The sequence below is a fragment of the Cervus elaphus genome, chromosome 18, assembly GCF_910594005.1.
Source record: "Cervus elaphus chromosome 18, mCerEla1.1, whole genome shotgun sequence".
Classification (NCBI taxonomy): domain Eukaryota; kingdom Metazoa; phylum Chordata; class Mammalia; order Artiodactyla; family Cervidae; genus Cervus; species Cervus elaphus.
This window is the reverse complement of record NC_057832.1, coordinates 56,412,259-56,434,308: the sequence shown is the minus strand read 5'-3', so window position 1 is coordinate 56,434,308 and position 22,050 is coordinate 56,412,259. Positions and strand designations below refer to the sequence as shown.

At 41.5% G+C, this 22,050-nt stretch overlaps 1 protein-coding gene across 7 annotated transcripts in view; it reads right to left on the bottom strand.

Annotated features, from left to right (window-relative positions):
* Nucleotides 1-22,050, bottom strand: part of PIK3CG (phosphatidylinositol-4,5-bisphosphate 3-kinase catalytic subunit gamma) — a 35,717-nt gene that overhangs the window by 6,644 nt on the left and 7,023 nt on the right. For all 7 annotated transcript variants that reach the window (XM_043872840.1, XM_043872844.1, XM_043872843.1 and 4 more), the window contains 8 exons: nucleotides 21,370-21,435; nucleotides 21,034-21,259; nucleotides 19,546-19,649; nucleotides 16,947-17,093; nucleotides 15,323-15,413; nucleotides 14,289-14,419; nucleotides 13,201-13,312; nucleotides 11,691-11,848 (listed from right to left, as the gene is read on the bottom strand). In XM_043872840.1, the coding sequence (XP_043728775.1) occupies nucleotides 11,691-11,848; nucleotides 13,201-13,312; nucleotides 14,289-14,419; nucleotides 15,323-15,413; nucleotides 16,947-17,093; nucleotides 19,546-19,649; nucleotides 21,034-21,259; nucleotides 21,370-21,435 (1,035 nt within the window). The remainder of the gene's footprint in view (nucleotides 1-11,690; nucleotides 11,849-13,200; nucleotides 13,313-14,288; nucleotides 14,420-15,322; nucleotides 15,414-16,946; nucleotides 17,094-19,545; nucleotides 19,650-21,033; nucleotides 21,260-21,369; nucleotides 21,436-22,050) is intronic.

Below are 22,050 nucleotides of genomic sequence, written 5' to 3'. Positions count from 1 at the left end.
GGATTTTCATTAGAACATTATTTAATATTGTAGAAACTTGAAAGCAACCTAAATATCCTACACTTGGAGGTTGATAAGAAGGGTTTATGAAAGTTTCTGTGGCTTCATGCTCTGAAACTACTTAATGACTCTGTAGAAGGGTATATAATAAGCATGTAAAAATGAGTTAAAAAGCAGGTACAGAGCAACACATATAGTATAATCCCATTTTGGTAAGTGGACACAAAATATATACATAGGAAAAAAAAATGTAAGTTTACAGGCCAAAATGTTAGTAGTGATTTTTCCTTTTGTCTTTAGAGATGGTCTTGTCTGTGTCGCCTGAATAGGGCAATGTAACTGCAGTGATAGTGGGGGTCAGGCCTCTGTCATTCTGTATGTCAAGGCTGGATTGTGTATATATCACCCTGTCCAGATACAAAATCCCATGGACTCTTCTGGCATTTTTGAAGTCAGACAATATGTATCAAATGCCCAGCATAGAGGCTGGCCTATTGGGAGGATTCAATAAATGTTCGTTCTCTCCCTTCCCTACCTGGAGGGGAGAGCAACTCTGCATCTCCTCTCTGCTTAGCCACCACAAAGCAGGAGGCCCACAGACCCACAGCACTGTTGGGGCTGTTCCTGGCGTGGCCCAGCCATCACCTTGCCCTGGAAGCGGCCCTGGTGCATTAGCACTCTTGCATTCTTAATGACTCCACTTATGGCTGGAAATCATTGTCTTTTGCTCATCCCTAGGACCCACTGTGGAGAAGGCAATGGCAACCCACTCCAGGACTCTTGCCTGGAAAATCCCATGGACGGAGGAGCCTGGTAGGCTGCAGTCCATGGGATCCCTAAGAGTCGGACACGACTGAGCGATTTCACTTTCACTTTTCCTTTCATGCATTGGAGAAGGAAATGGCAACCCACTCCAATGTTCTTTACTGGAGAATCCCAGGGAAGGAGGAGCCGTCTATGGGGTTGCACAGAGTCGGACACGACTGAAGCGACTTAGCAGCAGCAGCAGCAGGACCCACTGACATCTCTCTCATCTCTTGGTAATGATACAGGCTAGAAGCAGACTTTACCCCGGGCAACAGTTTTGTTAATGTGCCAACTTGCACAGTCTTCACAAGGGTGGAGATGAGGATACCTTCTGATTTTGAATTAGGTGACGTTCTGATTTTTAATCATCTTCTAGCTGTCTGTACATGGAGGGCTCTGGGCAAACCCTCTGCTGTCTGAACCCACTGTGTGGTCAAGCTCTTTAACAGAATAATTTTGAGGCGAAAAATAAATCTAGAATCGGGTTATTATAACACCAATCCACAGGTGCTAAGAAAATATTTAAGTGGCTATGCACCTATCCACTAATCATTGTAGCCACAGAGACACACATAAAGGAAAAAACTGTTCCGTTGCTCTCCAGAGTCATCTCTTCTATATGAGGACTTTCTGCTGGCTTGAATTTATTTAGTTAATTCTAATTTTCACAGGCAAGGGCCACTTCTGTAAGAACGACCACACACCCCATATTGGTAAGACACAATGTCTAAGTTCTGACTGGTGGTGCAGACTTAGAGATGTGGTACAGATTTAATTATCCTTTGCTTAAAGGTGTGCAGGGCAGTGGTTAAAAACACAGAGTCACACTTCAGTGCTTGGATTGAACTCTTGACTTTATTACTGACAAGCTGTTTGTCATCAGAGAGGTTATTTAACCTCTCTGGAGCTCAGTTTCCTCATCTCAGAATCTGAATAACAGTAACAATAACCCCATGCCATGCAGCTGTGGTGAGATTCAAGTGCTGTTGTAAGCGGTAGGCTATTACTGACAGGATGAGGTGTTGCCTGACTGAGCACACACTTCTCAGTGCTGAGGAGTTCACCTTGCCGTCTAGACCTGTCCAAAGTATCCCTCTGACAGCAGAGACCTAAGGGTGTGGTGAGCTGGGGAGATAAGCCCCACTCCCACCAGTGTTGATGGAGGGGGTGTCTTGGTCCTGGCCCCCGAGGTGGGCAGGACAATGGAAGCCTATGGCACCCAGCTACATCTATAGGAGGTTCTCTAGCCAGCAGGGGCTCCGATGGACACTCGTTCCTTCCACCCAAACCCCAGGGGTTTGATTTTAGACTCAGATGAAGGGTCTTTCCCAGTGTCCTGACCATGCTGTCTCAGCACAGGCCTCTGGTTTGAGCAGCTGTGAGGATGTGGCTTGGGGGAACTCAGGAGGAAGCACAGAATGCAGAAATTGCTGGCTGTAGCAACAGAATTTTCCCTTGTGCCAGGACTGTGGGGCACTGGCCTCAGGCATCCTCATTCTATCCTTCTCAGCCATCGGTTGAGGCTTTGTACTACTGAGCAGAGGAGAAGGGGGAAGGGAAGACCCTGATTTGGAGGACTTGGTTTAAGGCACTTGTTAACAAGTGTGAGCCCAGGGAACAGTGTAACATTATTACTGTCATTGGCTGGACCACTACTCATGAATAAGTAGATTGAGCCTACATAGTATACCTGCTCTTTATTTCAGAGTTGATTCAAATACCTTCACTGACAATATCAAGAACCAAAAGAAAGATTCCTTTACAGAGCTACCCTTCTTGTAAGTCTTAGGAACAAAGGAATTCATAACCATTTCAGGGTCAACACTTTGACTTGATTCAGCATCAACTTATCAGTTCACTCTGCTGAAAACAAAGTCCTTTCTATGCATAATCTATTAATTTTTTAACCACCAGTGAGCTATGGCTGCTTAAATGGTCCAACGTCATGTGAAATAGTTCCACTTTTTCTTAAAACCAAATGCCTCCATTCTCAACTAGAAACAAAGAGGAAGTAAAATACTACTGTACACAGCCATAGGAATGAGGAAGTAACCTCAGGGCCATAAAACAGAAACTCCAGAAAAAGAATTTAGTGCTGAGAGGAGAGGGAAAAATAACACTCACAAATACTCAGCAATGAGACAGAAATGCTCTCACCCACCTACTTTTCCTAATTAGTAATGTGGCCTCTGTTTTATTAGAGGAAGGAGACAACAGGGAAAATGATATTTCATTTGAAGAGGATTTCATTTCTTTAAATAAAAATAATTCACCTGACTCAGCAATGCCTTTAGAAGTTATTTTGGCAAAACAGAGAGGGTCACTAATTAGCAGACCTAACAATGTAGGAATCTGGTAAGTCTGAAAGAAGAGTGTGTCCAACTCTTTGCTGTGCATTTGCGGAGTTTGACTTAGGATTGTTGTAAGGAAATAGAAATGATTCCCAGATTAGCTCTGTCTACCAGGGGAAGGGCTGTACTGCCTTCTTCTCAAGTACTTGGCTAGGCACTCATTAGAAATCTAAAGGTTACAATTAAACTGTCCTACTTTAAATATTCTAAATAGACTGTATGTAGGGGTGTGTGCGTGTGTGTATTTGTCTTTTAGCTTTGTACGAAAAGAGGGTTGAAGGTGGATTATTTAGATACATAAGAGTCACAATAACATTAATTAGAAGTGGGTAGTAAAAGCAAAGGGGATAACACGGGAAATGATCCACAATGGGTTTGGAAAAGAGATGAATTTAAAACTATATATCACAGATCCTACAGACTTGCTAAGGGCAGCCTTCAAATAAATCTTCAGTCAAAAGGAAAGGTGAATCTGTTACTTCATCCAATGTTCAGAATATTAAAAAAAAATCTATTTGTTTAGGAGAAACACAGCTTTTCTGGAGACCAAGACCTAATAGAACTTTTGCAAGAGGATCTTTATAAGGAGTTTACTTTGTAACATGGTGAATAATGTTCTTGATAATATTCTGATGGTAGACAAAACAGTTCTCTAAGAGAAACTAAACACAGAGAAGGATGCCAGTTGGAAGGTTACTCTTGATAAATGTTTAGAAGTAACAGGGGTCTGATCTTAGGAACGGAGTGACATCGCATGCTGGTGGATTAATGCACAAATCCAAACCAAGGCCATCTCTCCAGTCTTGTATTCCTATCTTTTCCAGAAAAGTGATAAAATTCAGCAAAGCTTATCTTAAGTTCCAGCAACTCTACAAGCCCGTGCAAGCCTGTATCTGGCAGAGAAGTCACACCAACATATTCCAGCTCCTACCCATGGCTGATGCAAACCCTTCTCTGAGGGCATATTCCCATGGAGAGCGTGAAGAAAGGGTGAAACTTCAGGCTTCAGACCTGGGTGGAGGAGGCTGAGCTCCATGTCATTAGTGGGCCAGGGTGCAAATCCTGAGAGGATGCAGATTGTTTATCAACTCGGTATAGCAATTCAATAGATAAACTCATCTCCCTGTTGAGCTATAATAGGCCTTGATCACATTAATTTGTGATAAATCAATTGAGCTCCAAGTGGTTTCTTTGCTTGTCTCTCCACCTTCCAATCCAGCCAATTCACTGCTTCAAATTGGACACAAAGTTCCCTTCTTGACTCAAATTCTGCTATACTCTCCCACATATACCTAGGTTCAACCCATTCCAGATAACTATACTTTTCGTTCATAAAATATTGATACTAAATAATAACTCCATGCCCTTTCTCATGTTCTTCTTTCTGCCTGACTGTTTCTTCCCCTCCCTGCATCTGCTTGGCAAAATACAACTGAACTCAGATAAGGCCTCAGATAAAACTCTCCCTTCATTGCCACACTCCTCTTCTACCCCCCAGGGCGGGAGTCATTGCTCCCTCTGCAAACCACGGGTAAAGCCCTCAACCTCAGAGCCGTGTGCTTGTCTCTTCTTCCGTGCGCTGGGCCGAACCTCTGCTCATGCCAGCTGTGCCCAGCAGTGCGGCCGCCACACCGCTAATAATCTGCCAGTGCATGATGGATGAATGCTTTCTGTGCCAAAGCCAAGTTCAGTGTGGGGCAAGACTCACTGCTTTAAAATTAGGGTGGAGACTTCCCTGGTGGTCCAGTGGTTAGGACTTCACTTTCCAGGGCAGGGGGTGTGGGTTCAGTCCCTGTTCGGGAAGCCAATCCCACATGTCACGTGGCCAAAAAGCCAAAACATAAAACAGAAACAATATTGTAACAAATTCGGTGAAGATTTAAAAAAAAACAGTCCACATTAAAAAAAAATAATAATAATAATCTTAAAAAATAAAAGAATGAGGGTGAATCAGGGACCAGTCATATATAAAGAGGGTTAAACTAAAGGTGCAAGCCCTCCCTGGATCTGGTACAGGTCCCAAAAGGTAGTCATGTGTTGAATGGGTGTATTCTTGTGGACCGGGAGAAACAGGGCCTGGTGAATCCAGCAGGATGGAGCAGGAGGCTGAGAAAGCCCAGCCTGGCAGGCAACAGGTATAGACAGCCAGAGGTGTAGACAAATGCAGGGGTCATCACACAAGGAAGGGAATGGGAGCCTAGGACTGGGGAGTGATGGTGGGGTGGCCTCAGTCCTCAGAGGAGTGTCGGATGCTGGGGTCTCTGTGGCTGGAGTCAGAGAGCGCACGTGACTCTCCATCAAGGCAGCAGCAGGAGGGAGCACGGTCCCAGTTCTAGAGGCAAGTAAACAGGCAGGACTGACAGGTTAGTAGGAAAAGCTAAGGCTTTTCCTATAGTAGCCTGGGATCTGAGATGAGAGCGAGACCAGCAGAAATGGACTTAGAATAAAAGTTCCTAGGCATTGGAGCTAGGACTCTGTGTAGTGACTTGGCGCAGGGCTGAGCCTGATGGTTGAGGGGCCTGGGGATGCTCTGGCTTGGGGACAACACTGCCTGTGGAGGTGACACAGCAGAACCTCCTAGATTAAAGCCACACCATGAATAGACTCCAGACCGCTCTCTTATCAAACCCTTTTGAAGAGTGACACCTAGGGGCAAGTGCCTTTTAAGTATGCTCATCACCACCCGTGTGTGAACTGTGCATGTGAAGAGGTTATCTGACTCCCCTGACTTCTTCAGCTCCATCTGACACACATTTGCTAAGTGCCTATTGTGTGCAAAGAACATCTTCACAATGCTTGCCTCCACAAGGCCAAGTTTCATTCTCCTTGCAAACGATACTGAATGTACACTCTAGGTCTATACTGCATGTCCTATTGGTGTGACTACTGCTCTGATGGAGGTGGGGGGAAGTCCTGTTTATGTCAGTGAGGAAATCTCTACAAATGTGATTAGGCATCAGATGACATTAACATGTCTGTGTTATTTACCAAAGCATTAGGTTTCATAATTAGGCTTACTTCCTCTCTGGAGGTATGGTATTTAAAATGCATTGTAAAGGCTTATTAACTAACATCCAGGCAATGGCAGCCTGTAAATCTGTGCATGTCACCACTTCATAAACTCACTAAATACAATGAACTGTGGGAAAGGAAGAAACCTGAGGGGTTCCCTAGTCTCATCTAACTCCTCCTGGGGCAGAAATTGCTCCTCTACCAACTGGAACCACGTGCAGGATGCAGGTCAGACGTGGTCCTGCTGTGATGGATCCTCCGAAGGCAACAGGCAGGGGGCTGTGGCTGGGATAACACTAGGGACCTCATCTAGAAGGGCAGTGGAGGATGTTCTGGGGAGGAGGCCTGAGCATGGGGCAGCTGAACTGGGGGGAAGAGCAGAGGTAGGCCTTCTTGACCCAGTGAGAGAAGGCAGGTGAGAGTCATAGGGTAAGGCTGGAGGGGGACAGGGTCTCTGAGGAACAGTGTCTGGCAGGGCAAGCTTAGATGTTCAGATTTAATTCAAAAGGAGATGAGAAGCCACTAAACAGTTTAAGGAGAGGGAGTAACACTGTGTCTGGTTCTTAGGTTCAGTTTTTAACCAAATTCTGATTCATTTGGTCTTGAAGGTGATAGTGGTTGAAATGGGACTAGAAGTCAGATCCAAACTCAAATTCAGCATTTTTCCAACTACAATGTTCTCTCCTCATTCTTTTCCTAATCCAAATGACAAAAGAGAAGTAAAAAGTTTGAAATATTTAAAGCTGCAATGATATCATTGATGAAAGAACTTATTTAGGTAAAAGACAAAATGCATAATAGAATAAAGGAAACAGTAGAAAGTTGAAATGCCAGGCTAGAAGAAGTACAGGCTAGAATCAAGAATGCCAGGAGAAATATTAATAACCTCAGATATGCAGATGACACCACCATTATGGCAGAAAGTGAAGAGGAACTAAAGAGCCTCTTGATGAAAGTGAAAGAGGAGAGTGAAAAAGCTGGCTTAAAACTCAACATTCAGAAAACTAAGATCATGGCATCTGGTCCCATCACTTCATGACAAATAGATGGGCAACCAATGGAAACAGTGAGAGTCTTTATTTTCTTGGGCTCCAAAATCACTGTAGATGGTGACCGCAGCCATGAAATTAAAAGACACTTGCTGCTTGGAAGAAAAGCTATGGCTAACCTAGACAGCATATTAAAAAGCAGGGACGTTACTTTGCCAACAAAGGTCTGTCTAGTCAAAGCTAGGGTTTTCCCAGTAGTCATGTATGGATGTAAGAGTTGGACCATAAAGAAGGTTGAGCACCGAAGAATTGATGCTTTTGAACTGTGGTGTTGGAGAAGACTCTTGAGAGTCTCTTGGACTGCAAGGAGTTCAAATCAGTCAATCCTAAGGGAGATCAATCCTGAATATTCATTGGAAGAACTGATGCTGAAGCTGAAGCTCCAATACTTTGGCCAACTGATGCGAAGAACTGACTCACTGCAAAAAACTCTGATGCTGGGAAAGATTGAAGGCAGGAGGAGAAGGGGATGACAGAGGATGAGGTAGTTGGATGGCATCACTGATGCAATGGACATGAGTTTGAGCAAGCTTCAGGAGATGGTGGTGGACAGGGAAGCCTGGCGTGCTGCAGTCCATGGGGTCGCAAAGAGTAGGACATGACCGAGTGACTGAACAACATCAGCTAAAATGCTGACACTGTTGTTTTTGGAAGGTGGTATAGTGGGAAGCATTTTATATCCTGATATTTTAAATATTTAATTGGCGTTTTTTTTTTTTTTAAGGAAACATTTACTACTTTTAAAACTTAGGGGACTTCCTTGGTGGTCCACTGGTTAAGACTCCACACTTCCAATGCAGGGGGCGTGGGTTCCATCCTGGGTTGGGGAACTAAGATCTCACATGCTACGTGATGGGACCAAAAAACAAAATTAAAATTTAGGAAAAAACCCCACATTCTTAGATAAAGTAAATGGGAAGCCAAGTTTCATTTTCCAGGGTTATCGGTGTATTTGTTTGGGAGTATGTTGTATAATTGTTCAGGGACATTTCAAACAAAATGATCCTCAAATACACCACCAGTGGGAAAATCATTGTTTTTTTTAAAAATCTCTTTAGTAAAGGAGAGTTATTTACCCCCCCCCCCCGCAGAAATTTATTGATCAAAATCATCATCATTGCAACATATCTGTTTAGCACCCTAAACAGGGCGCTGCTGAAAGCAAACCAGATGATCTTGGGTTCGAGGAGTGGGCCTTGCTGTGTCTTATTACAGCGTGCTCCTGAACTCGGCCCTATTCTAGAAATGACTCAGGAATCTGGTCCTAGGTTCAACCAGCTACTTCGGAAAGGAGAGGGGGTGGGACAGAGCCACACTTTCCTCTTTCAGTTCCCCTGACCCCAGTCCTCTCATTACGGACTCAGTAGGCTTTTCTGTCTTTGTGGAGCAGGCTCCCCTCACCCTTGACAAAAGTGGGTCAACTCTTTACGGTGATTTAAATGTGCTGCGTGCATTCATGAACCTTATCAACTAAAATTTAGTGGTTCGCTGGAACCAAGGACACCTTTCCTTCAAAGAATAAATATATATGACGCTTCCTACCCAACCTAGAAATGGCAGCTTTGTCATACATGATCCTTGGATGCTCTTTAGAGAGTTGGAAGATGCTCCCCTCCCCTGACTTTGCAGGACTTCATCTCAAAAAGGAGCACAAGATGAGAAACAGAAAATATTCTAGAAGGCTTAGTAGTATGTTTAAAAAAAACAACAACACACACACAAACACAACTGTCAGCAGGTCTGAGTCAAATGATGAAAAAACTTGCTGCTCATCTTTGTCAAGCTGGAAATTTTAGCAATTCTGCATATGTAACATTGTATACATACATGTATAATATAAGTGTTTAGCCTTTTTCCTCTTGAGAGTGAGGAGGGGGAAAGGCAGGGAGACGAGCAGAGAAGAGGGCAGGCAGAACAAGCAGAGCTCAGACCCCTACTTGCTCCTTAATAGGAACGATGCTATTTTTCATGTTTTCTATATTGTAGTGCTGCTTGAGATCTCATTTCAGAGAGGGCTTCTCATCCTAAAAGTGTTCAAAGTTGGAAGAGCTGCTGTTATACATGTGACATGGACACCTCATTGACAGTTCCTGCTCTAGTCCGGGTCCTGAGCCAAGCATTCTACATATTTCATGTAAATAATCCCTAAAAACCCTATTTGAGGTGGGTCTTAGAATTCCCACCCCACAGGGGAGGAAACTGAGGTTCTGAAAGGGTACGTAATTTGTATTATATTCGTAGGTTTTAAGACGCAGAGCCAAGATGCACACTAAAGTTGGTCTGCTCCAAAGCCCATCCTTTCAACTACAATGCCATGCTGATTTGTTTAAGGTTCATTTACAGGCACTTATAGAGTATGCCAGTCCTGTAAAACAGTCATAGATAAATACAATAAAATTGACAAAGTATGTTTTTGGTAGTACACATGCACCTAGAATGTTGCTTTAATGAAAGCAGTTCTAATGGCTCAAAAAACAAGCTTTCAGTCACAGAGGATGTAGAAACGCTTCCAGACTGGAGGGACAGGCTCCCTGCAAAGAATTGTTGCTTTGGGAGGAAGCTGTCCGGACAGGGAGTGAGCCTGTTTGTGGCCTCCCCAAACCCCAAGTCTTTTCATTAAAGAATATTTTGAAACTTAAAAATGACAACAAGGAAGACTAAAGGGGAAGTATTGCTGGGATTTGTGGGGTGATACGGGCACTGTAGGATGGGAATTTTGTCAACAATAGTTCAGATGAGCAGTCATTTTAGGGACAACCCCTGGCCAGAACATATATAGAGACACATAGAGAGACTGTTGTCAAGACCCTCGTTTCTGTCTAGGTGTTTAAATGGCACCATTGCTGCTGTGTTTGTTCAAAGCGGATGAACCTCATCTCCAGGAGACGAGAAATGACTATTTATTATTTGCTGCTGTTGTTTAGTTTCTAAGTCATGTCCGACTCTTTTGCTACCCCACGGACTCTAGCCTGCCAGGTTCCTCTGTGCATGGAATTCTCCAGGCAAGAAAGCTAGAATGGGTTGCCATTTCCTTCTCTAGGGGATCCTCCCAACCCAGGGATCAAACCAGCAGCTCCTGCATTGCAGGTGAGTTCTTTACCACTGAGCCACCTGGGAAGCCCTAATGAGTATTTCCCTGCTCCCCCTTTAAATGGTAAAACTCTTCCAGGTTGTGTGTGTGTATGTGTAACCATTTTTCTCTTCCAGAAAGCTGTCACAATATGTGATCTTTTTAACCTTAAAGAAAAACAGGACTGAAATGTGTCAAATCCCTGGAAATAGGCTGCAGCCCAGTTGAGTTTACACAGAAAAACACTATAAGTCCTAAGACCATCTGGCCACAGAGATCGCAGTTTCTCTGACAACACCCCTGGTGCTGTTGGAAGGGGAAGTCCGGTAACCACCACATCGAAAATCAGCCAGGAGAACAAACAAGCACAGACAGGTTTCAAAACAATACATTCCAGTTCCTGTTCCCCTGAATGTCAAGGCCCATGGCATCTCCCAAGGTTAATATGAGCCTCAAGATGACACTCAGAAAAGAGCGTGAGTTCTGAAATGCTGGATGCCAATCAAACCATGTTTCAAAGGTGTTAAGGGGGAGGCTATTTAAAGGGAGCTTGAGACCAACATGCATATAAAGTAATCACTCATTGCCTCTGCTGGTCTGGTTTGTGTTTTGATGGCTTTAAAAAAGGTGTATTGCAATAGTCATGACAACTTTTCTGAGTTCATTCACAGTTATTAAATTTGAAGGAGCAAACATTTTACTCCTTGGGTATTTGAAATACTATTTGATAGTCAAAAGTGGATGTAGACCAGGAAGGAATAAAAGAGAGTCAAATGCGGACACCCTTAGAGAGATGGGAGACCCACGGAGGAGCAGGTGGACAGGTGAGCGGGACAACCTGAAGCTCTTGGGACAACCTGTAATAGAGCTGACAAGGTTTCCAATGAGAGAAGGGACCTTCCTTTACAGAAAGAGACAAGCAAGAATTCCTTGTGTTATTAATAGTAACTGATAAATACACACCTGGAGCAAAAATCAAGAGAAGCTCACCATCATTGGTGAGTCCTAAAAAGACATGTAAAATCTGGATCTTCTAGGCAGCATCTTGATTAGGTAAATATTCAAAGGCTAAACCTGCCTGCCAGGAGTTCTTCCTAAAAGCCCTCTCTTCAGGGCCACATCATCCTGCTATATATCAATGGGACTATATTAACCAGTCCCATTGATGATGGAATACCCCTACTTGCTGTTTGGTTTTAGGAGGGGATGAGTGGGAAGCAGCATTTTCCACTTGGGGCAGGAACAGACGAGACTGGGAGGAGGTGGGGTGTGGGGGGCGGGGGGAGTCATGCGAGCAGCGGGTGGGCAGAGGCAAGAGGAGACGCAGAGCGAAGTGAGAGGTGAGACTGCGGTACCATCTGGTTGGTGTTCCCAGAAGGCGGTCAAGAGGGAAGCAATTACCTGAAATTTCTGGAAGTGTAGACTTGTCTTCTTTCCAGAAGTCCCCATCACAAACAGGAAGTCTGGAGTTAGCACGAATGGCACTCTCTCTTTATTAATGCCCAGGAAACTTTTATAATTTCCAAGAATGTGCCCAAAGTCAATATGAAATAGATTTCCTTAAGAAAAAAAAAAAATGTCTGACGTCATTATACCGGCAACGGCACTTGCAAACAACACCCTGGTCTGTTCATTTCTTGACATATTTTGCAGTTGACTGAAAATGAGCTATCTTGAGTGTGAGAGCTATTTTTACTCTCTGCTTGTGATATATTTTGTCTTAGCAGGTGCGTGCCGTAAGTAGCCACAAAGCACTCTTCGAAACATGCATAGTTTTGATATCCTTCTGATGCTCTTTAAATGACAGCCAAATGCCATTACAAAAACTCTTGTCTCAGAACTATTCTTACAAATATAAATCCAAACTCTCTGGTGTATATATGTCACCATTATGCCTAAGACTCTCTTACACCCTTTATGGAACTCAGGAGGGACAGAGATGTCTCACTCTTACAAATAAAACATTTGAATTTCCTTTGGGTCAGTTTCTACCACTGTCCCTGTCACCATCACACCTCCCTTCATCTCTTTTCATTTATTCAGCCCTCTGTCATCTGAACGGTCCATAAGTGCATTATCTCTTGATTCCCGAAGGTAATCAGCAATTTACCCCAATATGGTGTTTTGTTTTGTTTTTTTCTTTTTCCCCAGGCTTCACTCTTACATTGGGGCTTCCCTGGTGGCTCAGATGGTAAAGAATCAAATTTCTTAGAGAAAAATGTCATGGCATGCTGCCAATACTGACCACTGTTAGACAGTGAACCAGAAAGGATGGGTAAGTTAGGAAGGCGCAGCATTTTAGATTTAAGGGCACTGGTGACTTTAAAAACATCTTATTTATTTGGTTGAGCAGCATGTGGGATCTTAGTTCCCCTACTTGGGATCAAACCTGTGCTCTCTGCATTGGAAGAATGGAGTCCAACCACCGGACCCCCAGCAAATTCCCTTACTGGTGACTTTTTCGTTGCTTCTCTGTACCATCTGACGTTGCTGATCACAGCCACCTTCCTAGCTTTCCAGCTACTGTCCAGCTTGTCCTTCTGAAGTCCCCTTTCCTGCATCTTTTTCCATTACTCACTCCTGGGTCCCCCCTAGGGTGATCACAGCCTCTGTGTCTCTATACAATAATGACTTCTAGATCTGTGCTCCAACCTTGACTTCCATTTAAAAGTGACTCTGTGCTGGGTGGGGGAGGGGAGGTGGGTAGGGTCAGGCTGCGTAGTTAGTATTCAATGAGTTCCCATTAGGTAAGATGAAAAAGTTTTGGAGATGGAAGGTGGTGATGGTTGTACAGCAATGTGAGTGCAGTGAATGCCACCAAAACAGACGCTTAAAACTGGTTAAAATGGCAAATTTTATGTTAGGCATATTTTACCATAATCAGAAAACATTACTCTAAAATAAAACTCACCTGTCTCTGAGATCATAATATTGTCATTGTGTCTGTCGCCTATCCCAAGAACAAAGGTTGCCACACAGTAGCCAGCACAGGAATAAACAAATCTCTCCACCGCTGCCTGAAACTAATTAAAATGCATCTGAATATTAGTTGTGTTCTAACTACAAAGAGCGGCATGAATCTATTACAAAGGACTCCCCAAAAGATGCTATTATGGCATTTTCAGGGAGCAAGTCAGTGGTACCTGGTTTCATTAAAGTTTTGTCTTTGAGGTGCCAACTTTCTCCATTGCTCTCCTTACATTCTAGGTGAAGATACAGTGACTCACAGCATGAGAAGGAAACGATAGTAAAAGGACAACAGTAATGTAATCAAAGGGTTCACTGCCTCTCCACGCATCGCTTGCCAACAACAATCCAGACCCCATAATGATTCCTCCTTTGTTGGTGAACATATGTTTGCTTGTGACCACTTAAAGTATGCATGGGTTCACAAATCCACACGTATAGCAGACTAATAAATGCTACTAATTATATTCCCTCCCCCAAAAAACTGCTACCCATGCAAACGAGAAGTGCTAATCCTGTATAGCAGAATTTTAACCAGCAGCCAAGCAGCCTAACCACACAGCTTGTGAAGGACTTGCACATGTATTTCCGAGGAATGGAAGTAGCATTTTCAACATCCTTAATTTACCATTTAGATTAGGGTGCAGGGGTAAATTGCAAATTACTTTTTATGATCTGGAGTGTTTCCAGATCAGAAGGAGTTTGTCTGCGGTAACTAAATTTTTCTGCTTAACGACAAAAAATAGATGGTCCGAAAAAGTGCTAACAAATTACGTCCCAGAACCAAATTTTATGCAAAGCAGGTCTGATAATCAAAAGAGAAGCAAATGCTTAGTGAGATCTGAATGAGCGCCTCTGTTTTGCACAGATCTACTATGTCACCAGCATTTAAACCCGCATGAGCTCAGGAAGAAAGTGTTCCACAGTGTGTTAGGAGGCATGGCAATGCAGACCCTTTGAAAACATGTCATCAGACTGCTGTATCTCACAATTTCTCAGGAGCCTTGGGAGTGGAGAGAAGCAGGAGCTTACCTTTTCTTCAATAGGGCATTTTTCTTTGAGCCAGTGACTCAGCACTTCATCTTTAAAGGCTCCCGTGTTGCCCACTGTGCTTTGCTGAATTTTGGCGATCGTTGTGGCATCTTTTACAATCTCAATCATTCCTGTGGGAAGATGAACAGATCTGATGTGAACTGGAGCCAAGCACCTGACCCAGAGGAAGAAAGGCTGTGTCTTTGTTCAGAGGCGGGCAGAGAGCTTTCTTAACCAGAAGGTTATTTTCCAGGTTCGTGCTGGTGGTTTCCTTATGAGGAAGAGAAAGAAAAGGAGGCGGATAGGGAAGTTGTGTGGGACCTGCTTTCAGTATCCATGAATGAAAAGAGGAAAGGGCTGGTTTTTGATAAGCAAAACCATTAATATGCCAAGCACATCTTTCTTCACTTGGCAACCTGTTCCTTTTTCTTTTTTAAATTCCAGAGTCAAATGGGAAGGCTGTTCTATACTTCTCAAATTGGAAACTGGAATAAAACTTTGTTTAATTGAAATTAAAATGTGAAATGTCTACAAAAGCACCTAAGAGGAGAGTACATAATAGCTTTGATAATGTGAAGTCAGGCTCATAAAACAAGTGGTAGATCTTTCCATTTACTTTTGAATGTTTTTTTGTGAGAGAGAAGTTTACTGTGCAATGAAAAGAGTGAAAGTTTAGAGGAGGGAACAAGTTCTTGTTAAAATCATTTCCATATGTAGTTACAAGGAATTAAATCATGCATTCATGTATTTTCAACATGTGCATATTAAACTGAGAGTAACATTCACTAGCCTTGGAACATCTTCCTTTTATGTGGATTATGATTGTAATTTTTCATTTATTAAAGGCCTACACGGTCTTAAAAAAATTTGGGCGGGACCATGTGGTCTGCAGAATCTTAGTTCCCCAGTCAGAGATTGAACTCGTGCCCCCTGAAATGGGAGTCTTAACCACTGGACCAGCAGGGATGTCCCATGGGATGATGGCCTTTCAAATGAGCTGAGCAGTATATTCATCTCCCGAGGTCCCCACATACCTATTTTGTCACCAGTTGAAATGCAACCATATGGCAGGAGGCACAGATCCAAAGATTCAGTCTCCCAAATGGACTCCATGATTCGTAGAATCTGGGCATCAAAACACAAAACCGTTTCTCTTACAAATATATATTTCTCTTCTCCATTAAAAATGACAACAATCTTTTTTGGTAACACAAAATAGTGAAGTGAATGTAAAATATATAAGTAGTGAATGTACTTTTATTTGTCAACCTGGTACTCTAATGTTTCCCTTCCTTGGGAGCCTCAGTTTTGGCTCCTGAGTGGTACTTTGGAGAAGAGGAAAGTTGGATTTCTTTGGGGGTAGGTTTTAGCCATGATTCATCTATTATTCCTAGTTATGTATATTTTGCCATAATAAATATAAGTTCCGTTCTAACATCTTTACACATTTTTATCCATAAGGCCCTCTTGGGCTCCAGCCAGGGCAGCAGTAACAATGACAATAATGATAACTGACATTCACTGAGGCTGTTTTATGTTGATCCTTTGCATTAACCCTCTAGTGTGGGTATGAATATTATTCCCATTCTTTTTCAGATTCTTTTCCACTATAGGTTATTGCAGATACTGAGTAGAGTTCCCTGTGCTATAGAGTAGGTCCTTGTTTATCTATTTTATATATAGCAGTGTGTATCTGTTAATTCCAAACTCCTACCTTATCCCATCACACTTTCCCCTTTGGTAACCATAGTTTTGCTTTCTATATCTGTGAGTCTATTTCTGTTTTGTAAATAAGTTCATTTGTACCATATTTTTGATTCCATGGCTTGCCTATTTTAAATAAACCACATGACATATTAGAAATTATGTTACTTCTACAGTATTGAACAACTAGGGTTCAGCAAATATTACTTTACAAATCTGCAAAGCTAAAATTTATGTTTAAAAGTATGAAAATGATCGACATTGATACCTTCATCATCCACCTTCTGTTCTAAAAATCTGTTCACTCTTATTATGTAAACTGCATGAATTCTCCAATCATCTCCCTATTCATCTTCTCCCGCCATCCTATCAGATCATTTACTTGAATTTGTGTATGTGGATATATACCAAAGGTGACGTATGTAAAGAGAACATCTGTGAGTGTATGTTGTTCGTTGTTCAGTCGCTAAATCATGTCCAACTCTTTGTGACCCCATGGACTGCAGCTAGTCTTTCTGTTCTTCACTGTCTCCTGGAGCTTGCTCAAATTCGTGTCCATTGAATGTGTAATGAATGAATGTGAATGAATCAATGAATGTCAATGAATGTGAATAAAGTGGATGCTTGGGGGTCAATGTATCTCTATTCCATGTTACCACACTAGGAATGGGGTGTATAGAAAAGAAGTTAGGTGAGGGATGTGTTTCAGGTTATTTGGGAATGCTGGATATGCATCTCTTCAGGAGTGGACAGAACCATGAGGCTCACTAGATTCATATCTAATGGTCTGTGGCCATACTCCCCCAGTGAAAACTCATATGTTATTTTTGATCACTGTTCATTATACAAAATAGGAGAATGGAACAGGGTCAGTAGAAGGTATTTTTTTTACAACTAGTATAGACTTCTTTTTTTGAACAACTGAAAAAAAAAAAATCCTTAACAGCAGTATACCTGTAAAATAAGCATGTCTTGGCGTAGATCATCGCCGTGTTTAAAGATAATTCCAATTGTTTCATTTGATAGAGCTGTAGGGTCGGCACATTTAAACTCAAGCCACAGGGGTTTTTTCTTAGAGGCCATCACTTTACATTTTTCAATCTGTAAGAAAACAGCCACATGTTTCCTACACACAATTGAAAACACATTGTGGAGACATACCTCTTCCTGCAAAGCATCACCATAAACACCTAGGAAAAAGTTTTCAGTTGGAGAAGGATTTCAGTGATTTGGGTATAATGCACATGGCATTTTCACCAAATGCAAAATGCTAGTGAAACCAATTCACAACACTTAAACCAGTGGCTCTCAAAGTGTGTTCCAAGGAAACCCAAGCATCTGTGGAGTGCCTAAGAGGCATGGCATATCCCATCTTCTGATATTCTACTCAAAGGATTCTTCTACTTTTATGTCCCCTCTAACACAGAGCAATTTTGCTGTTATTTGTTTATATATTTGGCCTCATTCTAAGAATTAATTTGAAAAAAGAGTTCTGTTGCTACCATAGTGTCTAAACGTGGTTGTTGCAAAATTAGATGCAATCTAATTCTAGGCCAAATCTCAGAAGATGAAATTTAACAGCAATAAATGAAACCCTTGCACTCAGATATTATACAATGCCTTTCCCCTCCAAAAAACCTGCATAACATCAAAATGAATTCAAGGTGGGAGAAAGGTGATTTAGCAGCCACTCTTCCCAAATAGAAAATCTTAGGAGTTATAGCCAAGAGTGAATTCATTATGGATCAAAAATGTGATCTTAAAAAAAATAATAATAAAAAGTGTGATCTTAAAAAAAAAAGGCAAATGATATGAAGCTGTATTACTATATCATTATTCCTACCAAGTTCTAGGGCTTCCCCAGTGGCTCAGCAGTAAAGAATCCACCTGCAATACAAGAGATGCAGATTTGATCCCTGGGTGGGGAAGCTCCCTTGGAGGAGGGCACAGAAACCCACTCCCCTATTCTTGCCAGAAAAAACCCATGGGCAGAGGAGCCTGGCAAAGAGTCAGATAGGACTGAAGTGACTGAGCATGCACCAATTTCTAACTTCAAAAGGAGAGTAGGTAGTGTGTGCTTTTGCTAAAGAGCCAGATTACTGCTGATTGTATATAAAATTAAACATGGATTAAAGACTTAAATATGAGAATTAAAACTTTAGGAAAAAAATTTGTCACATTGAATTAGGAGGTGTTTCTCCACTTTGGCACTACTAACATTTTGGACTGGATAATTTTTTGTTTGTGGGGGTGGGGGGAGGCTGTCCTGTGTATTGTAGGATATTTAGCAGCATCTCTGGTCTCTGCCCACTGGATGCTGGTAGCATTGTCCCAATTGGAACAATCGAAAATGTCTCCAGACATTACCAAACATCCCTTGGTGGAGGAGGTGGGGGTTCAACCCTGGGTGAAAATCACTGGATGAAGCAAATATTTCTTAGGATACAAAATGTGTGAACCATAAAAGAAAAAATGATAAGTTGAACTTAATCAGAATTAAAATCTTCTGCTCTTTGAAATACATTAATAAGAAAATGAAAAAGTAATCCATAGACTGGGAGAAAATATTTGTAAGCTATATACCTGATAAAGGATTTGTATCCAGAATATATAAGTAACTCGTAAATAAGAGTAAAAAGGTAGCCCAAATTAAAAATGAATGGAAGATATGAAAAGAAGCTTCTCAAAAAAAAAAAAAAATGGAGAACAAACACATAAGATGCTCAACATCATTAGGGAAATGAAAATAAAAATAACATTGAAGTACTACTTCATACCCATTTGAATGGCTAAAATTAAAAAGATTGATTATAACAAAAACTACATATTGTATGATTCCACTCTGTGACATTCTAGAAGGGGCAAAATTTCATGATGGAAAAGAGATCTGTTATCCAGGATGGAGTACGGAAGGAGGAAAGGACTAATCACAGAGCGGTATGAAAGAATTTTTTCTACAAATTTCTATTAAAATATTCTGTCTTGATTTTGTGATGGTTCAGTTCGGTTCAGTCGCTTAGTCATGTCTGACTCTTTGCGACCCCATGGACTGCAGCATTCCAAGCTTCACTGTCCTTCACCAATGTCCAGAGCTTGCTCAAACTCATGTCCATTGAGTCGGTGATGCCATCCAATCATCTCGTCCTCTGTCGTCCCCTTCTCCTCCTGCCTTCAATCTTTCCCAGCATGAGGGTCTCTTCTAATGACTCAGCCCTTCACATCAGGTGGCCAAATAATTGGAAGTGGTGGTGATGGTTCTGTGGTTGTGTACATTTGGCAAAGCTCACTGAACTGTTAAACTTGCAACAGATACATTTTATTGTATATAAATGGTTCCTCAACAAAGCTGACTTAAAATGGATGGGAGATTGCCCAGTGCTGAGGTTTTTAGTACACAGCAGTTGAGGAACGGCTTGACAGAAGCCCATCCAGGGACTTTCCAGCTTCCCTGTCTCTCTGTAAATGTCAGCTTTTCTCCACTAAGGCCTGGTGAAGCAGGCAGAGACATTGTCAAGACATGAAGACCACAGGGAAACATCAAGACGATACCTACCACCAGTGCGCCTGCCTTCAGTCCAGGGTCATATGGAACTCTAAAGCTTTGGGGGAGATTCAAATTCTGCAGGATTTCAAGCTTTTGCTTTAGTTGGAAAATAACTGTAATTGTCAAAAGCACACAAGAGTTATATGAGTTTAAGAAATTACCAATGTCACCTATAACATTTCCTGAAGTCACACATATTCACAACATTCTATACATTTGGTAAGGTGAAGAATAGGAGAAAAGGGAGTAGGTCTCTGTCCTTGAGGAACTAACCTTTCACGGTGACAGGCTTACTGAGAGCAACAAACTATGCACACACATTACAACAGGCGACAGAAATATCTGAATATGTAAATATGCATACCCAGACAGGTACAGAAGGATGCTTTATGAATAATGCTAGGGAATTACTGTAGTTTTCTTTCCAACATGTGAAACTTTAAACTGCCATCTGATTTAGGAAACATATCTGAAGACCATAATAAATGGAATTTGGTTAGGGTTTGGTAAATTCCTTTCAAAAGAGGAAGTTAGGTTGTATGGAAATAACATGACAGCCTCAAAATTCTAAAGGCAAATATATAAATGGAAAATTACTGCCTGGGTAACAGACTGGAGGTTGGTACAAATTTTCCCCTTTCTCTCTTACAAAAAAGGTACGATTATTATCACCATTATTTTTAGGAGACAGCATTATAGGTATATTGAAAAAGAATCAAAGGGAAAAATGGAAAATCAAAATATTCAAAAGCTTAAAATTGGTTGAGTATGTTAGTGAGGGTCCATTACGAGCTATAATGCTGAATCTAGGTATACAAGCATAAGAGATAATTCCTAGCTCAAGGCTCATACAGCTCAATAGACCAGAAAAATGTGTTAATAGCTTTAATTTAACATAGTATCAACTAAAACCAATGGGAATATAGATAAAGAGTGAGTCATTTAGAATTTCTTAGAGATAAGACAACACTGGAACACAAAGGGGGTGATATATATATTTTATAAGAAGTACATATATAAATAAATATACATCTTGCAATGTATGATGTATATATATACATATATATTAAAAAATTGAAAAAATTCTCAATAATTCATTACTTTGAAAGAGTGAAGATTTGAAAATTATACGCATGTTTTGAAAGATGGGGCAGAAAGGGTAACTATTTGGAAATAATTAATCTTTGTGTGTACATGCACAGTTGCTCTTTAAAAATACATCTTACATCTACATAATGCAGTTTTAATTTTTCAAAGAGTTTAACATCTATTATCAGACATTCATCATTAGAATGTAAATGTAATTTCAAAACTTATTAACTTGTAAAGGGAGAACTTGAAAGTTGCTTACTGAAGAAAGATGGAAAATTAAAAAATGTACTCTTGGCTACTGTGAGGAAGGTGTGACTTGCCTTCCAGAAGGAAGAAGGATCCAGGGATGGTATATGGAGAGAAAGGCATTTGGAAAGAGCACCAAGAAAATTGAGCCACCCGTACCTTGGGAGCTGACGTCATACTTTTCGGCAGAGAGTGATTTAATATCAATGGTGACTTTTTGTAACATGTCAATTACTTGGACTTGTTGAGTGAAGTCCCGTAGCATGGCCGTGCCACAGCCCCTCAGGTAGGCCTCCAGGATCACTGCAAACCTCTGCTGATAGTGTCTTGACTGGGCAATCTCACTTCTCAAGAACCAAAACAAGAAGTGACCAATTCTTTTGTTCTGAGGGTGGAAACAAGAAGGTTAAAATTATTATGACTAATGCTCCAGATCTATCAGTCAATTCTCGATAACCTTTTATGCCATGCTCTTATCAAAATGGAAGTACTTACTCTTAAACCACGCTTCAGCAGAAATCTGGCAAGGGCACTGTCATGGTATGGTTCAAATTTCACAGCCTAAGGAAAGAACACATTGGCATTTGTGGGACTGCATTCTCCATTGGTTAATCAGGAAACAGGAAATGGAGAAAAATTGGTCTCTGTCTTAGTGGGTTTGTGTGGATAGGAGGATGAGAATCTGACCAGTCACTTAAGTTCAGCCCTTTCTCTTCAAGGACATTTTGGGCCAGAGTGAACCACTTGCTTAAGGACCAGGATTAGAAGCCAGAACTCTTGACTCACAATAATGTGCTCTTGATAACTTTAAAAATGAAGAGGTGAGGGCTTTTGTTCCCATAAAGGGCTTGCCTGATTTTTACTGGAAGGATAGAAGAGAAAGATGGAGACAAAACTATATAAGTGTAAGGAAAGATAGGCTGTTGGGAAGAAAATAGACAGTGGGGATACTGTACACTTGGGGAGAAAAATATCTGTTAGATATGAAGATCCTAAAAATTGTGTAGCTCCTCTTCTGCTCAAGATATATGCTTGGCATCTCACTAGCAAGTCACTGAATGGCCTCCCAGGTTCTTAAAGCAACAGAGTAATCATTACTCCCTTCTATAATTCAGAGTATACAGGTTTTTTGCCTGAAAATCTCTCATTTTATCTGCTTCCTCAAGTTTAGCAGTG